This window comes from Pelophylax lessonae, assembly GCF_965119305.1.
Source record: "Pelophylax lessonae genome assembly, chromosome: 7".
Lineage (NCBI taxonomy): Eukaryota > Metazoa > Chordata > Amphibia > Anura > Ranidae > Pelophylax > Pelophylax lessonae.
Genome location: NC_138774.1, coordinates 79,695,367 through 79,715,657, shown reverse-complemented (window position 1 = coordinate 79,715,657; position 20,291 = coordinate 79,695,367). Strand labels below are relative to the sequence as shown.

Here is a 20,291-nt window from a genome sequence, read left to right as displayed (position 1 = left end):
ACCAATAAGCAGCAACAAAACTTATTTTAAGCTGAATTCCAATATTGTGTACATACAAGGGGTACGTATATTACTAAAAGTGAAAAACACACACACACACACACACTTTTCTCTTATTTTTACATCAGCATGCATCTCTGCATGCTAAATGTTAAACCGCCTAACACTTTTTTTTTTTTTTTTTAAATCTTCCTGCTTTAAAAGTGGATTATAGATGGCAGGATGGAGCTCTGATGAAGAGGGTACAGCCCTTGAAACACACAAGCTTCTGGATGGACGCACTACAGCATCTAGGATTGGACGTGATTGTGGTACATGCGTTTTACCCTGTACTTTTGTGAGTACATTGTAATTTGTTTTTAATAATAAAAGGTATTACTAAGCTAGTGCGCCGCCTTCTTTTTTTTTTATAAATGGATCAAAATTCAGACAACTCATCAGGGACTGGCTGAATTTTACACCATCTATGGGCAGGCTAGTTTCCCAGAAGCCGATCTTGGGATCAACTTCTGTACAACCAGCCTGCTGGAAAATCTTTGCTCAATCAATGCCGCTGGCTATACCGAGCAGTGCTGATGAGTGTATTCTGATGGCGGAGAAGCTTCCCTGCTGTCAGAATAAAATCGCTCTGTGGGAGGGATTCCCCCAGCCACCTCGAATGTGTGGATAAGGAAATCTATTCATTTTCTTTTGTTCAACTCATAGTGGAATGAAAGAAGATCACTCATGTATGGCCAACCTTACTTAACCCCCCCCCCCCTTTTTTTTTCTTGCATTCCCTGGTTTCCCTGAAGGCAGTGGTGACGTAGCCCCGGTTGCACAGATGTCCCTTGAGAAGGCAACATAACCAATTCCTTCTGAGAAATTCCATGACTAATACTATGAGATCTCGCAGTATTGTCATAATGCGTACGTGCAAGATGAAGCACATGTGCTGTACAAAATTACATTAATTTGCTGGGGGGGGGGGAAGCTTCTTCCCAAGATCTCATGACCTCAAAGGTTTTTTTCCCCCAACAGATGGAGGCCCAGCAGATTTCCTCATTAGTGCTCTGCAGCTACACAGCTGATTGATAATTATGAAACCACTCCCATTAGACTCAGCACAGAGGAACAAATAGTGATTTTATTTTCAGAATAACAAAAGGCAACAAAGTTTGCTATAATCCTTGCAATGTACATAGATCACCCAGAGGGGAATGTTTTTTCTCAACAAAAGCGGGGAAACGCTTTAAGCCTGGCCATGCATTATTCAACCAAGAAAAAAAAAAAACCTGCTGAGCTTTTGTATTCGGACAGTGGGGAGACCTTTAAGCCCTCAGAATACAGTGATTGGTGTTGGTGGCTATAGCCAGTGGCACTGATCAATTGGCAAAAATGAGACCGGCTGGTTGAACACAAGTGGACTGACAGATCCAACCATATATTAGTGCTGCATCATGATAAACCGTTAAATCTCGATTTAACCTCCCTCACGATCTGAATCCAGCATTTCCACGATTCATACAGTGCAGAGCCGTTCTCGGCTCATTCACAGCGGTCAAAAAAAAAAAGTCTCCACAAATGTTTCTTAACATTGCTCAGGTTGGGAGAGAACTATAAATAGGTTTTACAATGTATAATTTTGCTCTTTTAGATCAAAGGAATGAACCTCAGTCTGTAAATTAGGTCAGTTTAAGCACTTAAAGCGGTAGTAATCCACTGAAGAAAAAAAAAAACAATGCATTACATGCTGGCACATTATAAGATACCTTAGAACGAAGCCCCCGCAGCGGACCCGGCGTTTCTTCCAGGTTTGCGGGCTCCGGTGCTGTGAGTGGCCAGAGATGCAATGACATCACTCCCGCGTGAGAGCCCTCTGTTACAGCAAGGGGGTCTGAAGTTTCAGCACAATATGTGGGACCTTCAGCACGCATGCGCCGAAGTCAGCGGCTGCATGCAGGGTGGATATCTCCTAAACCGTGGAGGTTTAGGAGATATTCATTTTACCTACAGATAAATTTTTTATAGGCGTACCTGTAGGTAAAAATCACAAAGCGGGGTATACAACGTTCACATTATAAAAAAAAAAAAAAAAAAAAAAAAAAAAAAAAAAAATTGGGCTAAATTTACTGTTTCATTTTTTTTTTTTTACTTTATTAAAGTGTATTTTTCCCCAAAAAAATGCATTTGAAAGACCGTTGCGCAAAAACAATTTGACATAAAATATTGCAAAGACCGCCAATTTATTTTCTAGGGTCTCTGATATATATATATATATATATAATATTTTGGAGTTCTAAGTAATTTTATAGCAAAAAAATACAGATTTTAACTTGGAAGCAACAAGTGTCAGAAAAAGGCTTAGTCTTTAAGTGGTTAAATTGCGCTCACTTAGGCCCCTTGCATACTGCAGCTTAAAAATGCTCAGTACAGCTTTTTTTTTTTTATGAGCTAAAATAGAGCCCATTCATTCTAATGTGCCTATGCACACAGCTGCGTAAATGAGCGCCGCGTATTCTTCAGTAAGAACAAAATAGAAAAATCTGCATTTTTGGACAGTAATTTACGCCTAACGCGCGCATTTGCAAATGGATGCACACGATCATACTGTTGATCTGGAAAAAACATTTGCATATTTAGAGGCGCGAATTTACGCAAATTTTCACGAACGCAAATGCGCAAAAATCCGTGCAAATGCGCGCTTTTTAATAAGAAAAAAATTACGGCTGAAAACGGAGATGCTCAAACAGGAGTATCGTGTGCAAGAGGCCTCACAGACTGAAGTTCAACCCTTTGATCTAAAAGAACCAAATGATACATTGTAAAACATGTTTATAGTTATCTCCCAGACTGAACAATGTTGATAAACATTTTCTGGAGGCTCTTTTTTTATGACAGCTGTGAGTCAGCAGAGAACAGCTCTGCACTGCACGAATCTTGAAAATGCCGGTTTAAGATCGTGAGGGGGAATAAATCGAGATCACGATTTTTTAATGATTAATCCTGCAGCTCTAACACATTGTAGTCATTGAAAGAAAAACAGAGCGTTCTATGAAAGGAGATGCCAAGCAAGGTTCTCCCTGTAGTTAGCATGCAGAGGGGAATCTGCTTGCACAGAACCCCAGCAGGACCAAGAAGTTTACATTGCACCAATCTGGACCAATGTAACTATACAATACAGATTATCCCTGTAGTTTAGCTTTAACGAAACTTAAAAAAAAAAAGAAAACATACACTGCAGCCCAGGGTAATTACCCAGGGTGGCATGCTTTACTATTAATGAATACTAGAGGTGCACCGAAAAGAAAATTTGGTGTCTAAACCGTAAATTCAGGATGCACTTGGCTGAAACCGAAAATGACAGTTTTTTTAAAAAATATATATATATATATAATTGTATTATATTTAACTTTTTAATTCATTTTAATTTAAATGAATATGCATTTACTGTCAGCCATTATCTTTAGCTAGAGAAAAATGCAACCCTTTAAATTCTATGTATGTCTTCACACTGATCCGCTTTTCTGTTGTGGTGTTAAAAACCTTGCTTGTTGCATTTTTGGTCAGCTAAAAAAAAAAAAAAAAATACCAAAAAATGCACTTTCCCACTAAAATGCATTAAAACGCAGCAATAACGAATCAATAACGCACCCGTCTTAGGTTTTTAAAAACAGTTTTTGACTCACATGACCGATGAAAAACAAAATAAGCATGTTTTTAGCGCCACCTTTACTTTAACAGGAAAATTCGGTGCATCTCTAATGTATACCCTCCTAAGTAAAATCCACTTACCGGCTGTGTTAACCTGTTCGGATCAGTGTCTGCACGTGGATAAGTGTTAAAAGGCCTTGCAGCCTGCTGTGTTGGCTTTCCCATTCCCTCAGCAGATTGGTTATTTGTGGTATGCATATTAGGCCCGGAAAGCGGTCTTTTGTCCCTAGGTGATTGCGGGCTTCCCTGCCCTCCTCCAGTGTAAGCTGATTTTGGCCTTCTTTCTTCTTTTTCTCTCCTGACCACCCTATCTGCTGGTTCGCTGTAGTCATTATCTGCCACTTGGTGGCGATCTCGCTTTCCATCCATCTTCTCATTATGGCGGACAGATCTGTTCTCTGAAGGCTTAGGATAGTCAGGTGGTGGAGGCCTGTGTTTAATGCTTGGTTCCTGTCCCCGAGGTTGCTGGGGTGCAGGTTTTTGTTCCTCCCTTGGCCTATCCCTTCCATGCTCTGTCCTGCTCCTCTCTGGCATTCTTCCTCCATTGTCACGTGGTTGTCTCATGCGGCTGTCACTCACGCCATTTTCCACAGGAGCACGCTGTTCTCTAGGAGGGCAAGGAGGAGATTCTCTGCGCAAGGAGTTAGAGCGACACACTGACATCATCTGAAACTCATCCAACAACCATGCCAAGGAGCCATCTTGGGACAGCTTGTTCCCACGTACGATCGTCTGGGGAGTGGAAATTACAGATCAGACACATTTAAAAAGTATAAATAAGTTAAATAGATTCCACCACAACGAGTGATTCACATAGAACAGAATCCACTACAAAAACAAAATGTATTGACCCTTTTTTTTACAGAATAGTTTTTCTACTTAGCTCTTACATAAAACATCCAAATGTAAGCGCTATTAAAAATTTCACAGTCATACAGTATACAAGTACTCAAATTTACACTACAAAAAAAGAAAATATTCAACATCTGCCGTGAAGCTCAAGACTAAGGCCTTGTTCACACCATGGTGCAGAGATATCAGTTTTTCTGCACACGTTCTGCAAGGGCACAAAAAAACAATGTCTATGTGACCTGTATGCACAGGAATCTGCAACGTCCGACATCAACACAGTGGTGTGAGGAGGGCACATAACTGAAGCTTATGAAAACTGATGTAGACGTGCATAAAAACTGACTGAAATGCGCATTAAAACTGATGTAAACGGATGTGAATCTGAGTGAAAGCTGCACGGTTTTCCCATCAGTTTTCATGCACGTATTGTGTGAACGGTCCCCCTGCTAGAAATAGACAAAAAAAAGCACTGTTCTGACCTCCTCTTGGGGTTACCCAGATGATCTAATGAGGAGGCATTTGCTCACATGATCTCACCTTAAAGGAAACCTGTGAATTTATAAATTTGGGAGCTACTATTACACGTTTTAAAAGTGTTGGACTCCAGGTCTATTATTGGGCCAAGGCTTCTATACATAATGTTTCAGTAACAAAAATTCTGGTAAATCTGAGATCTTTACTCAAAATAAATGGATTTTTGTAAGATCTTACCGTAAAATCCTTTTCTCTTAAGCTCATTGACAGACGTAGTCTTCTTGATTCTCAAGAGCTGGGTTATGTTGTCTCCGCAGGAGTAGGACTAGGCAGAAAGACAAAAAGTTCTGGCTCCACCTTAGGGGCAGTCCCTGAGGGTATATCCTCCCTCTCTCTGCTACAGGGAATCAGTTCTGTTCTAAAGCAGTAACAGAGAATTTAACCCAACCCAACTCAATGATAGAGGGGCGGGTACTACATCTGTCAATGAGCTTAAGAGAAAAGGATTTTACGGTAAGATCTTACAAAAATCCATTTTTCTCTATCGCTCATTGACAGACGTAGTCTTCTTGATTCTCAAGAGCTGGGACATCCAGAAGCAGTGCCACAAATGAGGGGTGGGATTGACAAAAATCAAAATCCAATCTAGAAGGCCCAACCGGTGCCAAACTAGAAGTTTTAAAGGCTCATTATAAACAAAGAATGAGACTCAAAAGAAAAATTTCCAACGGAAAAAAACCCTCGAGGCAGACCACTGGTCTCCTCAAATGGCGGCCTGCAAAACCTTGCGGCCAAACACGGCATCAGATGATGCCATTACATCAACTTTATAATGTTTTGTAAAGGTATGCACCGACGACCAGGTAGCCGCCTTGCACACCTGGACCACTGACGCCTGATGGCGAAAGGCCCATGACGCACTAAGCGCCCGAGTGGAGTGCGCCTTAACAGGGAACTGGGGCTCCCGACCCTTAATAGAATAAGCCTGTACCACCGTCTGTCTGATCCATTTGGAAATGGTCGCGGCAGATGCAGGCAACCCCTTTTTGGGTCCATCCGGGATCACAGAAAGTGAATCCGTCTTGCGAAAAGAGTCTGTCGTTTTTAAGTATACCCTGATCGCCTGGACCACATCCAAGGATTGTAAAGCAAACTCCCGAGGATGACTGGGCTTAGGACACAGGGAAGGTAATACAATTTCTTCATTCAGATGAAATTCTGACACCACTTTTGGTAGGAAGGATGGATTCGGACGAAGAACCACCTTATCTTTATGAACCACCAGATATGGGGAACGACAAGATAATGCGGCCAGTTCTGACACCCTGCGTGCAGAAGTAATAGCCACCAAGAAGGCCACCTTCTGGGACAACGTAGGTAGAGGAATCTCCCTAATATCTTCAAAGGGAGGTTTCTGAAGAACCGACAATACTAAATTAAGATCCCAGGGTGGTAACGGCGCGCGCACTGGCGGAGCCAGATGTCGCACCCCCTGGATGAAATTCCGCACCAAGGAATGAGTAGCCAAAGGCTTCTGAAAGAAGATAGCTAATGCTGAGACCTGACCCTTGATAGTACTCAAGGCCAGTTTCTGCTCAACCCCTTGTTGCAGAAAAGCTAATATTCGACTAACCGAATAAGACCGTGGACGGAACCCCAGAGGTTCACACCATACAATGTAGGACTTCCATGTGCGATGATAAATCTTTCTGGAAGTCGCTTTCCTTGCTTCAACTAGAGTAGGAATAACTGAAGCTGACAAACCTTTGTCCTTCAGCACCTGGGTCTCAATAGCCAGGCCGTTAAAGCCAGCGATCGTAAAGCAGGATGGAAGATCGGTCCCTGAGACAGTAGGTCCTCCCTGAGAGGAAGTCTCCACGGGACGTCTGCCACCAGTCTGACCACGTCGGCGTACCAAGCTCGACGAGGCCAGTCCGGAGCTACCAGAATTACTGGAATTCCTTCCTCCTCTATCCTGCGAAGAAGTCTTGGCAGTAACCCGAGAGGAGGGAAGGCATACATAAGCTGGTATTGCCCCCACGGGGCGATCAGTGCGTCTGCGGTCTCTGCTAGAGGATCGCGGGAGCGAGCCACGAATCTCTGTAGTTTCCTGTTGAATCGTGATGCCAACAGATCCACATCCGGGGTGCCCCACCGTAGGCACAACTGGTGGAAAACTTCTGGATGGAGGGACCATTCCCCCTGATCCAGAGTCTGACGGCTGAGATAATCTGCCTGCCACTTCTCCACCCCCGGAATGAACACCGTAGAGATAGCTGGAACAAATCGTTTCGCCCAGCGAAGAATGCAAGCCACTTCTTTGGCTGCTCGGACACTCTTGGTGCCCCCCTGGTGATTGACATAAGCCACGGCCGTGGCATTGTCCGACTGGATCCGAACCGGGCTGCCCTGGAGCTGCTCGGTCCAGTGAATCAGACAAAGTTTGATCGCTCTCAGTTCCAATACATTTATCGGCAACCTGGATTCTTCCAGGGACCAAAGTCCCTGGACAGATAACTGACCGAGAATTCCTCCCCATCCGGATAGACTGGCATCCGTGGTCACTATTGTCCAATATATTGGCAGAAATTACTTTCCCTGGCTGAGCATCGGAGACCGAAGCCACCAGACCAGAGACTCTCTGGTCTGTTTGCTCAATCGGATCTGATTGTCCAGGGATTCCGGATTCCGATTCCATCTGAGAAGAATCTCTTGCTGAAGAATTCGGGTATGGGACTGGGCAAATGGGACTGCTTCGAAGGAAGCCACCATCAATCCCAGAACCCTCATGCAAGTTCGAAGAGAAGACCTGCTGTTGGATAGTAACAACTGGACTGCTGATTGAATCTTCCGGAGTTTCCCTACCGGAAGGAAAACTCTTGACCTGACTGTGTCTAGAATTAGACCCAGATATTCGAGCCTCTGGGTGGGAACCAGAAATGACTTTTGCTGGTTCACCAGCCACCCGAATTCCTGTAAAGAAATTATAGTAATTTCTATGTTTTGTAGCAAGGTCTGAGGAGACTCTGCATGAAGCAGAAGATCGTCTAGGTAACCAAGAATCGATATGCCTCTTTGGCGCAGTAGTGCCAACATTGGGGCCAACACCTTCGTGAAGACCCGAGGAGCCGTGGCGAGACCGAAAGGTAACGCCACAAACTGATAGTGGTTCTCTTCTACGGAAAAGCGTAGAAACCGCTGATGTCCTGCGAAAATGGGAATGTGAAGATATGCGTCCTTGATGTCTATGGACGCTAGGACATCCCCTGGATGCAGGAAGGCTGCTACTGTGCGAATGGACTCCATTCTGAATTTTCTTATGTTGACAAAAGAATTGAGTGCCCTTAAGTCCAGAATTGGACGCACTTTGCCCTCTTTCCTGGGTATTGTAAATAGGTTTGAATAAAACCCCTGAAAACGTTCTGTCCAAGGAACGTGGACTACCACTCCTTGTTGTAGTAAATCCGTGACTGCTCTCCGCAGATCTTCTAAACGATCCGGGGATAGTCGAATATTGGAAGGGAAGAATCGCGCCGGTGGGAGAGATCGAAACTCGATCTTGTACCCTGACCTTATGACTTCGCAAACCCACTTGTCCGGGATTCTGGAAAGCCATGGATCCGGGAACCGGTGAAGACGTCCCCCCACCCCAGTTATGGGTGGGGGCGCACCTTCAGGCTTTGGACGATTTATCTTCAGGTCTGGAGGGGGCGGGCTTTTGCTTGCCCGACCAACGTCCCCTGAAGCCTCCTGAAGGAGCTTTGGAGGACTTAATTTTTTCACCCGCGGGACGAAAAAACCTCTTGTGAGCAGAAAAAGAAGGCCCTCGTTTTTGACGAGTTCCTTTACCTTTAACATCTTGCGGTAAAAAGGTGCTCTTTCCACCCGTGAGATCCTTAATGATCTCATCTAAGTTGGCTCCAAATAGACGCTCTCCTAAAAAGGGGATATTAGCCAATGCTTTTTTGGAACCTTGGTCGGCTAACCAACCTTTTAGCCACAGTGTACGCCTGAGAACCACCGCTGAGACTGATGCTCGCGCCAATAATGGAGTGGCATCTAACGCCGCATCACATACAAACTGTAACCCCTGTATCATTTGTTCCAACAAATCTGATACCGCCTGAGGGACCTCTTCTAAGTCCCGGCGTAACCACTTGGTCCATTCAGTTACAGCCTGCGAAACCAGACTAATAGCAATTATTGGTCTGAAAGCTGATCCAATCAAGGTAAACATGGTGCGAGACATAGCTTCTATCTTGCGATCCACTGGATCTTTAAAAGACGGAGCGTCTTCTAGAGGAATAACCGTGGCTTTATTCAATCTAGCAATTGGTGAATCCACCACAGGTGGTTCTGTCCATTTCTTAATGAGGGTTTCCTCAAACGGATAACGCCTGTTAATGCGTTTAGAAATAGTAGAAGTGCGTTTTGGCAGACTCCATTCTTCTTTGATTGGATTGCCAAAACATTTGGGCAATGGAAAAACCTTCGCCACTTTGATGCGTTTTTTAGTACCAAAAGGGATTTCAGTTTCAGCTATTTCCGACGGAATACCCTGTAATCTTAAGGTTTCTTGAACAGATACAATGAGTGCGTTTACCAACGCTTCCTCTTTGGCTATGGCTGATGCCGAAACATCCTCCTCAATGTCTGAAGAGACAGTACACGAGACACCAATCCCAGATGAAGTACCTGCAACTGCAGAAATAGGCTCAGAGTCTGAATCCGAGGTTTCAGATAATAAGGGGTTAGGCGGGGGTCGCTTTCTTGCGCCCTGTCCCTGACAAGCCACTTCCACCCGGGACACAAAAGTTTCCATAATAGCTGACAATGATTCAATCGTCAGTGGGGTGCTGGAGGATCCTGCAGACCCCTCGAGGGGATCCGGAGGCGATACATGAGTGGCAGGGTCCATGTTAACTCAGGACACCTCTGCCAGAAAAAACAAAAAAACTTTTTTTTTTTTTTATGTGTCTCCCCCTAGCGCAATAGCGCCCCTCAGAGTACCTGCTTCTCGATCCCCACAGAGAGAGAGAGGGACCCCCAAGGCTCACCAACCGATGCAGTGAAGTTTCAAACCGACTGCAGTCAGCGTCTGTCTTTTACAGACTGGAAGGAGCTGTTGCTTTTTCCCGGGTAGAAGGACGTGGCTCCGCCCCCTGTGTACGCCTTCCGGCGTTCCCAGCTCTCCACGAGGTAGCTGGGCTCATGAAACATGGCCGCCCCCATACAAGAGACATTAGACTCCAAAAACATGGCGGCCGGCGTGACCTGAGGACATACATGCACCTGGTCTACGGCAAAATGGCGGCGGACCGCCGAAATCGTTTTTCCCAGCACATCCACCTGCATCTCTGCTACGTGGCGATTTATTGATCTACAGGAGATACACTACAAATAAGGTAGGATTATACCTCCTATGTCTGCTGTAATGCTACAGTCTGCTGGGTAGAGTGTTAGCTCTCAAACCAAGTCCACTTCCCACAAACACATACTGTATTTACAAGGGGGACTTTTAGTGTCAGATATATACTGACCATGTATAGAGGGGCCCATAATTCATACTGCCTCATAACGAGGAAAGAAAAAAAGGGAACGTTTACTCACCATACCAAACCGACAGGCACCCTCTCTTCACAATACCCTCTCCACCGGGGTGGGGGGTTGTGGACCACTCCGGACGCCTCGACTCTCTGGTTCCTGGCGTCCAAGCGAGACTTTTAACTCGCAAGGTCAGTCCCTCCACTGGGACTCCGTCGCGGCCGACCCAGCGCGGAGCTCTGGTCTGCACGCGCTCGTAGGCAGAAACCGGGGTGACCACTGGATCTCAACACCCAGCCCGTCGCCCGGCCCCGCATACTTACTTGAATGTGTCGCGGCCGACCAAGCGCAATGCAATGGTCTGCGCGCGCTCGTAGGCCGGCTGGGGTGACCACTAGTGTCGCCCAGTCCGGCGTATTTGCTTGAAGATCTCACAGGAAAAAAATACTGGAGAAAAACTGCCTAAAAAAAAATCTTTTTTTTTTTTTTTTTTAAGAAAAAATCTTGCCAGGACCAAAAAGATCCCAGCAAGGAACTTAGGTCCTTACTCCTGACTAGACAGAAAAAAACTGATTCCCTGTAGCAGAGAGAGGGAGGATATACCCTCAGGGACTGCCCCTAAGGTGGAGCCAGAACGTTTTGTCTTTCTGCCTAGTCCTACTCCTGCGGAGACAACATAACCCAGCTCTTGAGAATCAAGAAGACTACGTCTGTCAATGAGCGATAGAGAAATAACTATTAGATGACACAATGGTTCTGCCGAACATTAGCTTCTAAACACTTTTTGGTCAAATTTAACCACTAACATCACGCCATTTGATCACATCACTGAAACCAGAGGAACACTGAAGAAGCCCGCGGTTTTGGACTACTAGCAGAACATGACTGTGATAGATTGACAAAGACTAACAGATGACGGTTAAACAAGGACCAACACTGTTTAACCGGTTGCCGACCGCCGCACGACTATATACTGCGGCGGTCAGCCCCGGCCAGGCAGAGTGACGTAGCGGTACGTCACCAGCCTTCGCCGCTCTGGCGCGCGCGCGCACCCGCGGTCCCGCCGATGACTCGATTGGGTTCAGAACCGATCAGTCATCAGGTCCAGGCCAATCATTTTTGGTCTGGACCTGTTGATCGGTCCTGCCCAATCAGATCTCCCTCTAAGCCTGTGAAATGTAAACACAGGCTTAGAGGAGATGTGCCCTCCCCTCCCAACGGTCTTTTTGGATCCAGCGTGAGAGGAGAGCACATCTAATTGTAAGTACAGCACCAAGCACGTACATACACAGTTAGATAGGCACATTTCACCCCCGATCGCCCCCCCAATTAACCCCTACAGCACCTGACACAACACACACTATATACAGCATATAGCATATACCTATATACCTGTATAAGTGTGATTTGTGAACAGGTGTAGCCCTTGCGACCCCCCCTTTTCCACTCAAATTACCCCCCACCCCCCCCTAATAAAGATTTAACCCACTGATCCCCCCTGAACCCCCCCTGATCACCGCCGTTAACCCCTACACCCTCTGTCACATCAGCACTAATACAAACGCAATATACGGTGTTATTGTATTTTTGTATTAGTGTCATTGTGATCAGAATTAGCGCAGGCGACTAAGTTTCTGTCCCAAGAAGGTTTAGGGTCCCCGCCACCCGCCCAATAAAGATTTAAGCCCCTGACCCCCCCCCTGATCACCCCTACACCCCCTGCCATAACACACACCGTATACAGTATATAGCATTTTGCTATATACCCGTATAAGTGTGATTTGTGGTCAGGTCTAGCGCTTGCGACCCCCCTTTTTCCACTTGAATTACCCGCCACCCCCCCCTAATAAAGATTTAAGCCCCTGATCCCACCTGATCCCCCCCTGATCACCGCTAGTTAACCCCTACACCCTCTGTCACATCAGCACTAATACAAAACGTAATATACTGTGTTTTTGTATTTTTGTATTGGTGTCATTGTGATCAGAATTAGCGCAGGCGACTAAGTTTGTGTCCCAAGCAGGTTTAGGGTCCCCCCCACCCGCCCAATAAAGATTTAATCCCCTGATCCCCTCCTGATCACCCCTACACCCCCTGCCACAACGCACACTGTATACAGTATATAGCATTTTCTATATACCCGTATAAGTGTGACTTGTGACCAGGTTTAGCGCTTGCCACCGTTCCTTTTATCCTTAGGATATCCGCCAGTCCCTTCCAATAAAGATTTAAACCCCTGATCCCCCCCTGATCACATCCCGTTAACCCCTACACCCTCTGTCACATTAGCACTAATACACACATAATATACTGTTTTTACTGTATTTTTGTATTGGTGTCATTGTGACTTGAGGTTGCTCTAGCTAGCTAGTTTCTTTCCCAAAGGAGGTTTAGGGTCCCCGCCACCCCCCCCCAGATCCCCGGCGCATAGTTTAGAAGTAACCCCTTGATCACCACACACGCACGCACGCACCTACACTTCCATTTCTAGTATAGTGTTTGAACAGATCAATATCTGATCTGATCAGAGCTATACTAGCGCCCCCATAGTTTAGGGTTCCCAAAACGCGGTGTTTGCACGATCAGCACCGATTCCGGCCAGCACCTGCGTTTAACCCTTTCACCCAGGTAAGTGTAGTAATCAATAGATTACTGTCACTTACAAAAAACACAAGACACAAAACCGCTGTGTTAGCAGAGTCAGGCCTGATCCCTGCTAGCATTAGCAGTTTTTTTGGTAGCGCTTGAAATAGTCTTCGACAACCAGGTGCTTTTATTACCTGTGAGTCGCATCACTGTACGGGTAAATTTAGTTACCAAAATGTCTAAACGTTCGTACAGTGATGAAGCTATTTACAGTATAATGTCCATGTCAGGTGAGAGCGATGGGGAAGCCTCACCGGCAGAATCAGGGTCATTATACGAACCAGATGACAGCAGCGGCTCCCTGACAGACAGCTCCGACGACAGATGGGTCCCTGTTAGACCCAGGCGTACCCGACCCCATTCTGGTGTTGTTGAAATGCAGGAATCGCAGGGTGCTCGTATGGAGCAGAGTGTGGGTACTAGTGCCGCTCATCCTTCTGGCGACCTGGCAAGCGCCAGCGGCCTAGTACAACCTGGACCTAGTACAACCAGCACTGCAGTAAGACCTGGTGACGTGGCGAGTCCCCTAAGTGCAGTTGAAGCTGGTGCGGTGGCTAGCACAAGTAGTGGCCCGCAGCCACCGCGTATTCGAAGACAGGCCCGTAGAGCCCATAGTGCCCTCCCTGATGCGCTGGCATATCCCAATTGGCAACCCACTGATTCTACAGCGCCAGTACTTCCCCCATTCACCGCCCAACCTGGAATCCACGTGGAGACAGCTGGTTTTACGCCCCTGAACTTTTTTGAGCTGTTCTTCACGGAAGATCTTTTCAGATCTATTGTGGATCAATCAAATTTATATGCTCAACAATTTATCGCCGCCAACCCAAATTCGCACCTTGCCAGACGATTCGGCTGGAATCCTATAACGGTTTCCGAATTTAAGATCTTTCTGGGCCTTTCCCTCCACATGGGCATAACTAAACAAAGCGAATTGCGGCTATATTGGTCCACTAGCCCAGCTCACCATATGCGCATGTACTCTGCCTCCATGTCCAGGGGGAGATACGAGCAAATTCTGCGATTTATGCATTTCAGCGACAATGAAATCTGTCGTCCTCGGGGAGACCCTGCATACGATCGGCTCCACAAAATTCGGCCCCTCATAGACCACTTCAATCAGCGGTTTGCAGCCTTGTTTACCCCCGAACAAGTTGTCTGCATTGACGAGTCCCTGATTAAATTTACTGGCCGTCTTGCTATCAAACAGTACCTCCCCAGCAAGCGTGCCAGATACGGGGTCAAGTTGTATAAATTGTGTGACAGGGCCACAGGCTATACAGTTAATTTCCGTGTCTATGAGGGAAAAGATAGCACTGTGGAGCCCCCGAACTGCCCAGACTACATAGGGAGCAGCGGTAAGATTGTTTGGGACTTGGTGTCACCCTTATCCGGAAAGGGGTACCATTTGTACGTGGACAATTTTTACACAAGCGTGCCACTATTTAGTCACCTGCTTGATTTACAAATTGGCGCATGTGGCACCGTGCGACCTAATCGCCGGGGCTTCCCCCAACGGCTTGTAAATTCCCGTCTTAGTCGGGGGGCGAGAGCCTGCTTGAAAACGGACAAATTACTTGCGGTGAAGTGGAAGGATACACGGGATGTTTATGTTCTGTCCTCCCTTCACGCAGACACGACAGTCCAAATCCCTACGGCAACTGGCGTTATGGAGAAACCCCTCTGTGTCCACGAATATAACCTTAACATGGGAGGGGTGGACCTTAACGACCAGCTTTTGGCGCCGTATTTAGTTGCCCGTAAAGCCAGACGCTGGTACAAAAAAGTGTCTGTTTACCTTTTCCAATTGGCTATGCTGAACGCCTTTGTCCTATACAGGGCGTCAGGACGAACTGGACCCTTCCGGGAATTCCAGGAAGCGGTCATCCTTGCCTACCTGTACCCAGGAGGCATGCCTGCCCAACTTCCCCTTCCAGATGCAGTGAGCCGGCTGCATGAGAGGCATTTTCCTTATGCCCTCCCGAGTACCCCTACCCAAATACGACCCCAAAGACGATGTCGTGTCTGTAGCAGGCGCGGATTTAGGCGTGACACCCGTTATTATTGTCCCAAATGTCCTGACCATCCTGGTCTCTGCATCGGGGAATGTTTTGAGCGCTACCATACACTAGTGGATTATTAGCGTAGGGTACAGCACGACACAGTGTAGGGCACATAAACACAGGGTCTCGAAGGATGTTGGATGTCCATCGACATTTTGAGAGACCCAAGCTGGAAGAGAAGATCGCAGAAGATCGCACTCCCTCCCAAATCAAGAAATAAAGGAACAGTTAGAAAGTAAAATAAAAGGATCCAAAAACTGTTGTGGTGTCAGTAATTTTATATGTCCTTCTACTCCTTCCTACTATACTTTTTTCAATGTCCTTTGTTTGTTTTTTCATTCTTTTGTGACCTGTTTCTCTTGCAGGTAATTGTCGGCTACCACGCATTGATTTTATATATTCTGACACAAACAGCGTTTGCGCTCAGCATATATGGATACCTTTGCTGATAGCAGCTGTGGTGATTTTCTGATTTCAGCACTGCAGTTAAAATCTTATTTTGGTATACGTGGATAGCGCCGTGTATACCCATCATTAAATTCAGTGGGTGGTTGTTTGGGCGGTTAATGATGAGAATCCAAAAACTTTTGTTGTGTCAGTCATTTTATATGTCCTACTCTTCCTAATGTACTTATTTTAATGTACTTTGTTTGTTTTTTCATTCTTTTGTGACCTGTTTCTCTTGCAGGTCCCTCGTCGGCTACCACGCATTGATTTTATATATTCTGACACAAACAGTGTTTGCGCTCAGCATATATGGATACCTTTGCTGATAGCAGCTGTGGTGATTTTCTGATTTCAGCACTGCAGTTAAAATCCTATTTTGGTATACGTGGATAGTGTCGTGTATACCCATCATTAAATTCAGTGGGTGGTTGTTTGGGCGGTTAATGATGAGTAATACTACGCATTATTCCTGTGCTGATTTCTGATAGGTTCTCTTTTTTTCCGTTCAGCCCACAGGCTGCATGAAAAAAAAAAAACCTATATGCCAAACAAGGACCAGCAATGTACTGGTACGTTGCTGGACTTTGAGTGGTTGTACCAGGATGATGCCTGCAGATTTAGGCATCATCTTGGTATCGTTTTTTACAGCCAGCGGTCGGCTAACATGTAAAAGCAATCCTAGCAGGTAATTGGCCGCTAGACTGCTTTTACATGCAGTGGGAGGGGTCTCCCCCCCCCCCACCGCCGCCTTCCGCAGCCTTCCGTGGTTTTTCTCGGGCTCTCCTGTCCCACCGGTTAACCCGAGAGTGCAGCCGGTGGTTCAGTTATCTAACCATAGAGCTAATTGAAGATTAGAATGGCTCCAATCATCTCTATGGCCTAAGATGCCGGAGGCTACGAGCATTTCATGACTTCTTTTTCGCCAGAAATAAACAGGGCCATTGGGAAATTGGGAAAGTATTTTATCACACCAATTTTGGCGTGGTCAGATACATTAAGGTCAGAGGAGAGATCTAGAGTATAAAAGACCCCAATTTTTTTAAAAAAAGAGTACCTGTCACTACCGATTGCTATCATAGGGGATATCTAAATTCACTGTGATAACAATAAAAATGATTTAAAAAAAAAAAATTAAAGGAAAGGTGTCAAAATAACATAAAAAAGCAAAAAAAAAAAAAAAAAAAAAAAAAAAAAAAATTGAGCCCCCCCCCTTTCCCCCCGTGCTTGCACGCAATGGCACACGCAAGCGTTGGTCTAGTGTCATATGTAAACCGCAATTTCAGCATGCATGTGAGGTATCGCCGCGATCGCCAGATCGAGTGCAGTAATTTTTGCAGTAGACCTCCTCTGTAAGTCTAAAGTGGTAACCTGTAGAGACTTTTAAAGTTTTTAAAAATGTACGTACGTTGTTGCCGCTGCGCAGGCGTGCGCAATTTTTAAAGCATGTCATGTCAGGTGTCTATGAACTCGGCATAAGATCATCTTTTAAATTTTACCAAAAAAATTGGAATTATATAGTGTATTTGTGAAATAAATTAAAAAAAAATGTATTTTTTTCGCAAAAATTGCGTTTGGAAAATCTGTGCGCAAATACCGTGTGACAAAAAAATTTGCAACATCCCCCATTTTATTCTATAGGGCCTCTGCTTTAAAGAAATATATAATGTTTGGGGGTTCAAAGTAATTTTCTAGTAAAAAAAAAATATTTTTTCATGTAAACAAAAAGGCACAGAAAAGGCTTGGTTTTCAAGTGGTTAGAAGAGTGGGTGATGTGTGGATAAGATTGAGCATAAAATGCCGGGACAGTTCAAACACCCCCCAAATGACCCCTTTTTGAAAAGTAGACACCCAAAGCTATTTGCTGAGAGGCATGGTGAGTCCATGGAATATTTTATATTTTGCTACAAGTGTCGGGAAAATTATTATTTCTTTTTTTTTTGTTGTTTTTTTACAGAAAGTTGTCACTAAATGATATATTGCTCACACATGCCATGTGTATATGTGAAATGACACCCCAAAATACATTCTGCTGCTTCTCCTGAGTACAGGGATACCCCATGTGTGAGACTTTTTGGCAGCGTAGCTGTGTACGCGCCCCCGAAAACCAATCCACATCTTCAGGTTTTCTAATGGCGTAAATTGCTGATTTTACCCCTGACTACCTGTCACAGTTTCAGAGGCCCTGAAATTTCAAGATAGCACAAAACCCCCCCAAATGACCCCATTTTGCAAAGTAGACACTCCAAGCTATTGGCTGAGAAGCATGGTGAGTCCATGGAATAGTTTATATTTTGCCACAAGTTTCGGGAAAATATTTTTTTTTTTTTTTTTAACACAAAGTTGTCAGTAAATGATATAATGCTCACGCATGCCATGGGTATATGTGAAATGACACCCCAAAATACATTCTGCTGCTTCTCCTGAGTACAGGGATACCCCATGTGTGAGACTTTTTTGCAGTCTAGCCGAGTACAGGACCCCGAAAACCAACCTCCACTTTCAGGCTTTCCAAGGGCGTAAATTGTTGATTTCACTCCTGACTACCTATCACAGTTTCGGAGGCCCTAAAATTCCAAGATAGCACAAAACCCCCCCAAATGACCCAATTTTGCAAAGTAGACACTCCAATCTATTTGCTGAGAGGCATGGTGAGTATTTTGCAGCTCTCATTTTTTTTTGGAAAATGAAGAAAAAACAGGAAAATGCATTTTTTTTCCTCTTTTTTCAATTTCCAAAACTTTGTGACAAAAAGTGAGATCTGCAAAACACTCAACATGCCTCTCTGCAAATAGCTCAGGGTGTCTACTTTCCAAAATGGGGTCATTTGGGGGGGTTTTGTGCTATCTTGGAATTTTAGGGCCTCCGAAACTGTGATAGGTAGTCAGGAGTGAAATCAACAATTTACGCCCTTGGAAAGCCTGAAAGTGGAGGTTGGTTTTCGGGGTCCTGTACTCGGCTAGACTGCAAAAAAGTCTCACACATGGGGTATCCCTGTACTCAGGAGAAGCAGCAGAATGTATTTTGGGGTGTCATTTCACATATACCCATGGCATGTGTGAGCAATATATCATTTACTGACAGCTTTGTGTAAAAAAAAAAAAAATATATATATATATATATATTTCCCGGAACTTGTGGCAAAATATAAAATATTCCATGGACTCACCATGCCTCTCAGCAAACAGCTTGGGGTGTCTACTTTCCAAAATGGGGTCATTTGGGGGGGTTTTGTGCTATCTTGGAATTTTAGGGCCTCCGAAACTGTGATAGGTAGTCAGGAGTGAAATCAACAATTTACGCCTTTGGAAAGCCTGAAAGTGGAGGTTGGTTTTCGGGGTCCTGTACTCGGCTAGACTGCAAAAAAGTCTCACACATGGGGTATCCCTGTACTCAGGAGAAGCAGCAGAATGTATTTTGGGGTGTCATTTCACATATACCCATGGCATGTGTGAGCAATATATCATTTACTGACAGCTTTGTGTAAAAAAAAAAAAAAAATATATATATATATATATTTCCCGGAACTTGTGGCAAAATATAAAATATTCCATGGACTCACCATGCCTCTCAGCAAACAGCTTGGGGTGTCTACTTTCCAAAATGGGGTCATTTGGGGGGGTTTTGTGCTATCTTGGAATTTTAGGGCCTCCGAAACTGTGATAGGTAGTCAGGAGTGAAATCAACAATTTACGCCTTTGGAAAGCCTGAAAGTGGAGGTTGGTTTTCGGGGTCCTGTACTCGGCTAGACTGCAAAAAAGTCTGACACATGGGGTATCCCTGTACTCAGGAAAAGCAGCAGAATGTATTTTGGGGTGTCATTTCACATATACCCATGGCATGTGTGAGCAATATATCATTTACTGACAGCTTTGTGTAAAAAAAAAAAAAAAAAATATATATATATATATTTCCCGGAACTTGTGGCAAAATATAAAATATTCCATGGACTCACCATGCCTCTCAGCAAACAGCTTGGGGTGTCTACTTTCCAAAATGGGGTCATTTGGGGGGGTTTTGTGGCATCTTGACATTTCAGGGCCTCCTAAACCGTTATAGGTAGTGAGAAAATGCAATGAAAAATGTACGCCCTTTGAAATTCTGATGGTGGTGATTTGTTTTCCGGCTCCCGTACACAGCTACGCTCCCAAAAAGTCTCACATATGTGGTATCCCTGTACTCAGGAGAAGCAGCAGAATATATTTTGGGGTGTAATTACACATATACCCATGGCATGTGTGAGCAATATATCATTTACTGACAGCTTTGTGTAAAAAAAAAAAAAAAAAAAATATATATATATATATATTTCCCGGAACTTGTGGCAAAATATAAAATATTCCATGGACTCACCATGCCTCTCAGCAAATCGCTTGGGGTGTCTACTTTCCAAAATGGGGTCATTTGGGGGGGTTTTGTGCTATCTTGGAATTTTAGGGCCTCCGAAACTGCGACAGGTAGTGCAGAGGTGACATGAACAATTTACGCCATTAGAAAACCTGAGAGTGTTGATTGGTTTTCGCGGTCCTGTACACAGCTAGGCTCCCAAAAAGTCTCACACATGGGGCATCCCCA

The 20,291-nt window shown here is 44.9% G+C and overlaps 1 protein-coding gene across 2 annotated transcripts in view; it reads right to left on the bottom strand.

The window, feature by feature from the left end:
• Positions 1 to 20,291, bottom strand: part of PAK4 (p21 (RAC1) activated kinase 4) — a 158,590-nt gene that overhangs the window by 42,088 nt on the left and 96,211 nt on the right. For both annotated transcript variants that reach the window (XM_082264606.1, XM_082264605.1), the window contains exon 3: positions 3,775 to 4,425. In XM_082264606.1, coding sequence (XP_082120732.1) covers positions 3,775 to 4,425 — 651 coding nt within the window. The remainder of the gene's footprint in view (positions 1 to 3,774; positions 4,426 to 20,291) is intronic.